This window comes from Bubalus bubalis, chromosome 24 (assembly GCF_019923935.1).
Source record: "Bubalus bubalis isolate 160015118507 breed Murrah chromosome 24, NDDB_SH_1, whole genome shotgun sequence".
NCBI lineage: Eukaryota > Metazoa > Chordata > Mammalia > Artiodactyla > Bovidae > Bubalus > Bubalus bubalis.
Genome location: NC_059180.1, coordinates 21,505,265 through 21,515,855, shown reverse-complemented (window position 1 = coordinate 21,515,855; position 10,591 = coordinate 21,505,265). Strand labels below are relative to the sequence as shown.

Sequence of the window (10,591 nt, the reverse complement as noted above, 5' to 3'; positions counted from 1 at the left end):
ATGGTGATCTCTAGTGCCCCCAAGTGGTCGTAAGTGATGTGACATCCTCAATAGGGAGTCATCCTGAGAGGTGGCAAAATCTTTGCCACCTGGGCATTTTTACCACAACAGGATGGCTGAAAAAGAAGGTATCAGGGGCAAGAGGGTCCAGAAAAGATGGTTCCTTTTATACCGCTGTTGCCTCCCATCATAAAATCTTGGTACAAGAGAGAAATAATACAAAAGTTTGAAAGCCCACTGGAATTGAGTTAAAATGTGAGTTTTTATCTACTTCCATGGTCCAGGAAAAACTGCCTCTTGAAGAAAATGGCTGCATTTACTCTTGGTTATGAAGATTAAATAAGCATGGATGTAATTTTTTTTTTTTTTGCTTTAAAATGTTACTTACAAAATGTATCCTTCTGTAACTTGTTTTCACTTAATACTACAACTTTAAAGCATTTTGTATACATCAGCGTAGTACAAGTACCTGTTTAATTTCCAAAGTTAGTTAACACCAAAGAAAAAAAAAGTTAACACCAAAAATATGGAGGTTGGCAAGGGGAGAAAGAGGAATATGGCTTGAAGAGGGCATCATGTAATAAATTTATTATATTTCATTACATTTTTCCACTTTTCTCTTAAATTCCAACTGTATACTATATAATCAACTGCTGTTCCAGAAATAAAACATTTTAAACATAAAAATATAAATTTTGCTTCTTAAAAGTGCATACACTTTGAATAATAAAACATACAAATAAATAACAGAAGTCAGTGACACATGTCATGCACTTGTTCTAAAATAATTTAAAATGTGTGATACACGTTTCCAGCCTCAAGGAAAGACATCCTGCCTTCCATATTACTGTACAACTAAAAAAGAAAATCATCCACAAATCACTATGAATGGTGCATGACCACCACCAAAGCATTTTGTTATACAGTGATATGACATGCAGCTTTTAAGACAACTATAGAAATTCCACTGTAAAAACTTAAGAGTTCAATCAAGAAACTACTTTTGTAATGGGGCTTGAATTCAATTTTAACCAGTGGTGAGAGGCACAGTTGGTGAGCAAAACCAAAGGGAACATAAATGCATATTGGAAAGGCCTACAAAGAGAACTGCAGCTCCAGAAACACAGTAACGGCTTCCCCATCTGGTATAATGACCGCTCAGCATGTGGAATAGCACCTGGGGGGTTCATACTGCACTTTCACCATGACAACAGGCATCACTGCTCAGGGCAGCCTTTCTAAAGGAGCATCTCCAACTTGGGTTTTCACTTCTTATTCCTTGAAATGTTGAAAACCTCCAGTAAACTGTGTTTTCTTTTTCTGTAGGCAGCATCATGCTTAACAGGAAGAAACCACCTGAGAAGCACAGCAGCTTATTTTGAATATATTCATAGTGCATTCAGCTCACCACAGATTAAAACTAAATTTCATTCGCCTCCATAGGTAACATGTACTGCCAAATTTTTGGATGCATATTCATTTTTTTAGTTACATGAAAAAAATACTGAGGGTTACTCACCCATCCACCCCCCAAAAAAACCCAAATAAAACGCTTCACATTCATTAAAAAAAAAAAAAAAAAAAATCCTGAAACTACCTTCTGGATAGTAAGAGAGTGAGCTAAATATTCCTTAATAGGAAATTGGGCAGCAGCCTCGGGTTTGCTACTATAACAGGTGACCACGGTCTATCAGAATCAGGGACAGGTTTTGCAAAGCCACTGGAGGCTTTACTTTAGCATTTTCTAACTCAGAGTGACCGTCCTGCTCCCTGCCAAGGTCTGGCCCTGCTGTGGCCTCCGGCGGAGAGGCTGTGGGAAGGAGGCAAGCCCCACGGGACACCAACTGGTCCAGTGAACTAAAGACCCCCAGCTCCCACCAGACGCAAGGGCTGAGGCACACGATGCTCCGAGCTCCTCACATCAGAAAGGCACCCCCCCTTATCTCAAACAGGAAGTTATCAGTAACTCTTTTTTTTTTTTTTTTTCCCTTGTCTCTCCAAAGCAACAGAGGACTCTGAGTCATTTGTGAGTACTTCACATGGCAGTGATTCTCGCCAGAGTTCTCAGCAAAGGGAAGGTGTATCACAGTGCTTCTCAATTCTGCAAATTAGAAACACTTCAGAGCTTTAAATATATTGATGGTAGCTCCTGGGACCTGCCACTACACTAATTAGATCAAAAGCTGAGGAGTGGGACTGAGGCATTTTAAAGTTCCCCAGACGATTCTAGTGAGCGCTGGGTATCCGAACCTCAGACATGTTCTTCACAAGAGGCTTGATGGAATTCGGGAGAGTACGTGAGATCTGAAAAAGGCCTCCCAAGTCTGGATCTCCCTTCTCCCTCAACTGGGAAACACCAGTCTTAGATGACTGTGAGCAGCTCTAGAACCTAACCCACTGTGGACGCTCCTGTACACCTCACAGCTCAGTCTCATTGTGACCAGTGGTGGGGAAAGCGCCAAAGCTTTCCAGAACAGCTCTAAGTCTCTACAAAAGTGTCTGAAAATTGTTAGCACTGTTAGAAGTCACATTCTTTCCTTGTGACCACGATAGAACCCTAGAAGATATAAAAAATTAAGATCTATAGAAAATGGCAGGTTATTTTTAGAACAAAATACTTTAGGAAAGTCTTCTGGCTAAATACAGTATATAAACCACTGTGTGTTCAACACACCCATTTCCACTCCTGCTTGCAAAATACCTATTTTACACACAATCTTGCCAATGATTAAAAAAAAAAAAAATCGGCAAAGAGAAGCACATGCAAAGCAAAACAAAAAATCACATTCATGCTTTTCAATACTGATTATAGAATTACAAATCCAAAAATAGAGCTCCATAATCTAAGAGATGTCTTTTTTTTTCAAACTTACATTGAGTGTAAGTAGTCTGTATTTTTTCTTAGTTGTTTGCATAGGTAGTAAGAGCATGCTTTCTGGGTTAGACGGAGGCCATGCAAAATTATTTCCATTACTTGGGGGAAAAAAATGATTGGTCATGCTCAAAATGCAGATGCAAAAACACTTTGAGAGTTGATCAAAAGGCAGTATGGACTGTTCATTTGAATAAAAGCATGGGATTTCCCCCGAAAATATGGAGTTAGCAATAACATTACCCTTTAAGAAATTGAAGACAGACAGCCTGCACAGTAACAGCTATTTTTTGTGTTTATGTTTATGATATAGGCACTGGTTTGTCAGCAACTTCTGCTCTTCTCAATTCCAAATAATACAAAGTTCAGTGTGCCTCATAGAATACGTTTTATTGAAACTGTGCTTGTGATTTGCATACTATCTCAAAAATCCAACCCGGAAACACTAATAATCTTTGCATCCAATAATTATAACCTACACAGGAAAACAGTATCTCCAGCTGCTCAGTAATTTGTCAGAACGAAATTTAACGTCGGATGTCAATCTACTTTTTAAAACACGTTTATTTGAAATAAATGAGCTTTGTTCACAGCTCTTCTGTTCCTTTTTTTGTAAAGGCTGCCACTTCTGTTTCCTTTACATTCTGTCCTGTTTTCTTCATGATAGGTTATTTTAGAGGGATGACCATTTTTCTCCCCACCCACCCACAGAAATCCCCACATCCACCACACACAAATGCAGATGACCAAATTCTAAAGAAGAGTGACTTCAGATCGGATTTCCAACCTCTAAGTAGTAGAGACAGCACAGTCTGAAACAGAGGATGTGACAGTAAAGTATCTCTAAAGATGAAGAAGGGCACTTTTGGTTTCCAGAACAGAACAGACTTGTTCAAGAGGCCCACAGGCCTCAGCCGATCACCAGGATCCACTTGATCTTTCTGCTTGGGAGGACTGGCACCCCTGGTTCATCAGCTGTGCTCCCAGGGCTCCTCAGCTACAGCGAACTCCCGAAGCTCTCAGCTTGCCTTTACAAGCAAAGCAGGCCCTCAACGAATGTTTGCGGAATGAATGATGAAAGAAGGATTACAGAAGAGGTCGGGGCAGCCTCACAGACAATAACAGTATTTTGCTACACCACAAACACCCCCGCACCCATTTCTATTGGTCCAGTGGAGCACTACTTACTTTCAGTTAGGCTGCTTTTAGGATGAGAAGATACACAGAAAAGGTGGGAGATGGTATTGAGGTGCCACGAGCTTAACAGTCTCTTTGTGCTTCCACACTGCATTAGGGGTTACAAAGGCAAGGTGTAGGGCTGTTGGAAGGAATGACGAAGACTCCGCACACCCGATGTTCACAGGAAAAGAAATCAAGAATAAAGGTTTTAAAAAGCAAACACACATTACAGATGCAACACTACTGTTGATGGTTATTTTGTGCCTATCAGGAAATACGGCTGCTCTAATCGGGCCCACCTGGTTGTCAACCAGGAACCCAGGTCTACCATCGTCAGCAGATGATTTTTAACCCCAAAACACATATAAGCTCACTGTGTCAAACATCACTGAGAAGAGAAAAAACAGAACACCAAGTCCCTAACTCCACCAAAGAACTGAACTGAACCAAGTGTAATTTTTCTATAAGATACTTCACACCACAAAGAGCATCTCCAAACTTTTGGGCAAAACATCCTTTTTCTGTGGCTTAAAGGTTGCAACCTAATAACTAAGGATGAAATTTTCATTGCTTACCAAGATGCCTAGACACTGCCATACTTCCTGATTTTTTTTACCATTAAAATCTGAAACAAGAACTAAATTCCATAGACATACAGTTTATAGATATGCAAAGTTTATTCTAGATCCCATGGAACTTTAATATACTTCATAGATTTGGGGTTTTTTTTATTATAAAGACACTAAACACAACAGAAAATCCATTCTTGGAGAACTCCGGAATAAAAATATTTACCACTGGGAAAATTAAATTACATTCTATTAATGCTTAACTGTTTATATTCCCCACCTCTCCCCCCAAAAAAGTGTTATTAAAACACTGAGTAGTCCAACTATGATTCTAAGACTGTTTCAGAGCTTCAGATAAAAGATTTCAAATGAGATTTACCTATTAAATAAAGATGAGAGGTTCAAATTAGACAAACACTCAATTCCAGATAGTGACAACCCCACATCTGGTGCAATCTTTTTAGGAAATCAAAGTGATACTGGAAAACTCACAGTGGCTAAGCACTGATGGAGCTATCAATGTGCTGCTCGAAGCAACAAGATCAAGATGGAAGGCAGTCACAGCCCGGCAGGGTAAGTGAGGCTGCTCTGGGGAGCCAGACGCCTGCACGGTGAGATGAGGACTCCTGGCAGAGTGGTGGAGTCAGGATCAAGCACAACAGGCTCAGAGTAAGTGGATTTCACGGAGCACTAGCCTAACTCTCACAAGGCCAGATGTGTTGTCTTAAACGTCGCAGGGGTCTACAATTCCAGCTTACCCTCAACGCACATGGCCTCCAGACTTACAGGTTAACCTGCTCGTGCTCAAATTAGCAGCAAAATAAAGCAACCTACTAGAAGCATTTCCTTAGAGGTATTCATAGCAAAGAAAGGGGAAAAAAGAAAAACAGGCCAGTGCAGAATCCATAGCTATGCATGTAATGTACGTTCTAGTTACTTCACACACGGCAATACTGAAAAGGGAGATTATATAAATGGATCTGTGTACAAGGTGTTCAGGAAGAACCTGAAGAGTCCATGACTTAAAAAAAAAAAAAAAAAGTTAATATGTAAACGCATATAAACTTAGCATGCTGTATTTCACAGCAAAGTGACAAATGCTATTCAAAGAGAATCAGAACCATGACTCTCTTCGACATTTTTAAAAAATGGGAAAAAAAAAAAAAAAAACAACTAAAAATCACAGAACACCTCCTAAAAGCTTGAAATAATCTATATACATATCTTGCTTATCTGTGAATTTCTTGAGGTTCCCTTTTTCTCTAAACAAGAAACGCAATTTTCACTGACAATGCCAGATGAAGCAGGCTCCATCCTGCTTGTGAGTTTCACTACATCTCCAGCACAAAGAAGAAATAAATGCATTCCTGAAAAACAATCCCAGTGAAGCCTGACAGGCAGACATTATGCACATAACACTGTCACACATCGCTCGAAAATACCATCACTGGCTGCTGGCATCAGGCAACTTCTTTCCTCTCCAAGTTACAAGACGAGGAAACATGGGTGTGAGTTCTTGGGGCAGCATGGAGCTTTCAATTTCTAACACAGGAAAAAAAGCAACACCAGAGAAGGAAATGGCACAGATTTATGCATCCAGTCTAGAATTCATTTCTTTTTTTCCAGGAATTTTCTCTAGTCCATTTCAAAACCCCAGTGACCTTAGTGAGCAAATTTACAAGGGGAAAAAAAAAATTTTAACTACTAGTGACTGGCTTTCTGGCTATCCGACTTGCCACCTCTTAGAACACATCCCACAGGTCAAGACAGCTTATGGCAACGCACGTCTTTGCAGATAGGAAGGTGGTGAAAGACTTCATTTCTACCTCTAAAACCTCTCTGTGGCAGTAGGAGAAATGACAGCAACCCACAGGCCACCTTCTTTGATCCTTTCACGGATGCGCAACCGTCCTACACTAGCTGAGTATATACCTGAGAAACATTAGTGTTAAAATATTGCCCTTGACAAAGACTGGTAAGATGGGGCCAAAGTGCAGAAAGCGACAGTTTTTCCCTCGGTTTATTTCACTGTTAAGTGTCACAGTTTATAAGAGTTCCTGGTGCCACATGACAATCCACAGTTGACGACAAATTCCGCTCAGGTGAAACGAGAGTCAAGTAATTCATCCTTCTACAGAGCACACTAGTGATAGCTTAACTGGTTTCACAGGTTTCAAATCCCTAGTGTCCAATGAAAGTCGTTAAGAGTTCTCTAGAAAGAAATATGTACAGTTACTAAAGGGACCATCCAGGGTATCATCTATAATTATTTCAGTTAGCTTGGTGTCAATGCTTTGCCTATGGCTGTTATTTGGTTCAATGGCAGAGTAAGGCGACGCTTTTAACAATTTGCAATTGAATTCTCCCACATACACACACGCGCGCGCACACACCACACAAACACACACACACAAACACACACACACATGGCAGGCACATGACCCTCAAAAAATACAAAACAGAAGCATAAAGGGCTTTGGTGGGAGGGAAGAGGTTCTAAATAAATTAACATCTTTACAGATAAAACACTTGGACTGCAGAAGTATCACTGAGGTTTCTGAGAAGGCCGTGCAGAGGTTTGCATGCTAGAAGGTAACTTTTTGGAGGATTTCTCAGCAGACTGCCTGCACCCAGGAGACAAGGGCGCTGCAGAATCAAGCTGGGAAGTCTTGGACTTGCGAGCGGACAGCAGGGAATGTTTAGCAGAAGCGGGGTCCTTGGAGGCAAGCGGCTCTTTCCCAACTGCAATGGCATTTGGCTGCTGGGAGCCTGGCGCCTGGGAGCCTTTCTCTGCCTTGTCATCCCCCGCGCTCTTACAGACCGACTTGACAGAGCCCCCGCCCGCCTTCTTGGACAGCAAGGCAGTCTTGCCCAGATCTGTCGACCGCCGGGTCTCCTTCTGTCTCAAGGCCGACTTGAAGAAGGACAGCCCCTTGTCCTCGGACTTGCTGTCCCTCTTCAGGCCGGCCCTCACGCTCGTGCTGGGGGAGCGCAGGCTGGCCATGGAGGAGCTCCGCACGTGCCTGCTGTCCGCCCTGCCGTCCCCGGCCCTGGCCTGGCTCACGCGCGGGGAGTTGGGTTTGGAGCTGGAGGTGACGCTGGCCCTGTCGGAAACCAGGCTCTGTCTGGAGCCCTCTCGGCTTAAGCTCCTGTCTGAAGTCCTGCTCTTCCCAGGAGGGAAGGGGCCCCTCGGGGCGGGGCCTGAGGCTTTCTTGGCAGACGTGGAGGAAGCAGTATAAGCGAGGGAAGAAGCCGACTTCTGCTTCTGGAGCGAAGGGGATGACACAGACTCGTGGGACTTGGGGGAGGACTCCTTCTTTGGGGCAGGGGCAGGGGAGGAATGCCGTCCACTGGCCCTGGAGGAAGAATCGGCTTTGCTTCGGGAGCGGGAGGGCTTTACGGACACTTTCACGGGAACGGGAGAAGAAGGGGACGTACTGGAAAGAGAGGACTCCTGGCTGGCCAAGGCTGGTCTCCCCTTCCGCAAGCTTCGCTCTGGCTCAGAAGCGCCTTTGGCGCTGGGGGATCTCTTGGTTGTGCTCTCTGGTTTCTTTGCGAGGGAGCCTGGGTGGCTTGGGGATTTCACCTCTTTGACGGGAGAGCTGTCTACAGAATCGCTCTGATCCACATAAGCAATCTGGTTATTGTTATCAAATGGATCAGAGACGGGGGGCAAGTGATCCCCATGTGCTGAGCTTCTGCTCTGTGTGTCCGCCACGCTGGAGTTCAACTTGCGGGCGTCCGACTCGTCTCTGAACACACCTTCCATGACGGCCAGAGGGGCCCGGCCCACAGCCTTGTGCTCCCGCCGACTGTGACTGTCGCTCGAGTCCTGGTGGCTGCTGGACAGGTTCCTCAAGCTACCGAAGCAGGAGATGGAGACCTTGTCATCCACGGCCTCCCCGATCTTCTCCAGGGTGGACGCAGAGGTGTGAATCGGAGAGTCCCCTGAGAAGCGGGAAGGGGAACTGGAGCGCATCTGCAGCTTGGCAGACAGGGACCAGGAAGGCCGCATGCAATTTTCACTGACGGCCAAGGGGCTGGTGACAGACGGTCTGGATGACAAGCTCTGGCGCTGGACACTTCTCACGAACGGACGAGTCGAGAAGCCTCCTGAATGCAGCAAAGAGATTACCGTTAAGCCAAGCCAACAAGATGCGCTAGTAACATCTACAGAACAAAGGAAGGCCGGCCTCAGAGGGTGACGGGAGCGTGACCTGCAGAGCCAGCGCGTCTGGGGTCAGTGAGTAATCACGTGATTTTAACTTTTCTGAGCCTTTACCTATAAAATAGGGGCATTCTAACTTGGGGACCAGCAAAGCACCTTCTTGCTCAACATTAGGGCTCAGCAGACTTTTCCTCTAACGGCCAAGACAGTAAATATTTTAGGCTTTGTGGGGCAGCTGTTCAACTCTGTCACCTTAGTGCAAAAGCAGCCACAGGCAACAAATAAACAAACAGGCATGGCTGTGTTCCAACAAAACTTGTTTTTGTTAACAAATAAAGACAGGGGCCATATTTTGGCCTGTGAGCCATAATTTCCTGACCCTTGTAACTCACAGAGCTACTAGGAGAATGAAATAAAATCTTCAAAGTCCTGTGCCCGGCAAGGTACCTGACATTGCACACTGCTCAATAAACGTGAGCTACTTCATTTACGGCTTCTTCATCTCACTAAGGACACTGGGGCCCACAGCAGCGAGGCCCGTGCCCATGACCACACAGGTAATGAGGGGCAGAGCCAGCACCAGAACCACAAGCCCTTCCCCCAACTCAGCATCACAGGCAGGCGGGCCTGTGATCGCTGACTGTGAAAGCCATCAGTGGAAGGAACTAGAGACAACACGCTTCTACCCTGAGTGCCTTAAAACTTTCAAGAAAAATATTCATGATCAGAGCAGTAAGTGACTTTGAACTTCCAAAGAAAATATTCTAAATGAAATTCTCCACACACTTGCTACTGGAGCTGTGGTATTAATACAACTCCGTCTGGATGAGACCCTGAGCGACAGGCCCTGGTCCATGGGCACCACCCAGCACGACTGTATGATGATGACCCTGCAGAGGATATCGATTCCCCCAACTCCACCATTTAAAACAGACTGGGCGCAAACCATATCTAGGCTCCCTGTTCAAACAACAGTGAGCTCGAAGTTTAAAGGCTTTGCTGAAAACCACCTCCAAATAATAAACAAGCCAAGGGGCACTGCCAGTTTTTCACAAAATGTCAGGAGTGCCAGCCAGGAGCTTGGTGGTTACAGCCCAAGACTCTTACGCTACAGAAGACGACGCAACAGTCGGAAGAAGGGGCAGAGCTGGAGGTGAGACGGAGCTCTCCACGTCGGGCCTTCCTCCCGACTCCTGTTTCCTTCCTGCAGTTTGTGTTCAGGTTAACCATCACCACTAGCAGGCAGTTTACCAGAAGCGATGGAAATGCAGCCCACACACTGACTGAGGCCTGCGGGGTGAGTCACCGGGCTCGTGGTATCCCACAGAGGCTGAGCTCACTCTCTCCCCCTCCCAACGCTCAGGACTCCAGCTGCCTCATCGCCTCCCCCCAGCTTGGGGTCCCGGGTGGAGCGGAGGGCTGTGTTGCCACTAGTCCAGCGGGAGCTGAAGGCAAAAACACCAGAGCTCAATTTTTATCAGCTTTGCCAAGCTTGCATACTGTGACTGTTTCCAAAATTCCCCCAAACAGCTTTATGCAAAGGCAGCGGCTTCTGTTCTAGGTGCTCCTGCACTCCCCAAGCACGCACCACAAGTCCCTCCAGGGAGGCAGCGTGGAGGGAAGGTGAGAGGCCGAGCAAGTCAGGCGCTCCCACACCAGGCCCCGCATAGCAGCTCATCCCCAGGCAGCCTCCCGCAAAACCCTCAGCAAATCGCAAGCCCGCTGAGTCCCCTTACAGCTACTCCGAAGAGTTTAAAAAGCACTTTGATTAAACTGTACCAGTTACTGTACAGAGTTAAAGCT

General features: G+C 45.2%; 1 protein-coding gene across 4 annotated transcripts in view; it reads right to left on the bottom strand.

Annotated features, from left to right (window-relative positions):
- Positions 1–573: 573 nt before the first annotated feature.
- USP31 (ubiquitin specific peptidase 31) overlaps positions 574–10,591 on the bottom strand; it is an 83,891-nt gene continuing 73,873 nt past the window's right edge. For all 4 annotated transcript variants that reach the window (XM_044936154.2, XM_025275459.3, XM_044936155.2 and 1 more), the window contains one exon: positions 574–8,733. In XM_044936154.2, coding sequence (XP_044792089.1) covers positions 7,166–8,733 — 1,568 coding nt within the window. In that variant the 3' untranslated portion in view covers positions 574–7,165. The remainder of the gene's footprint in view (positions 8,734–10,591) is intronic.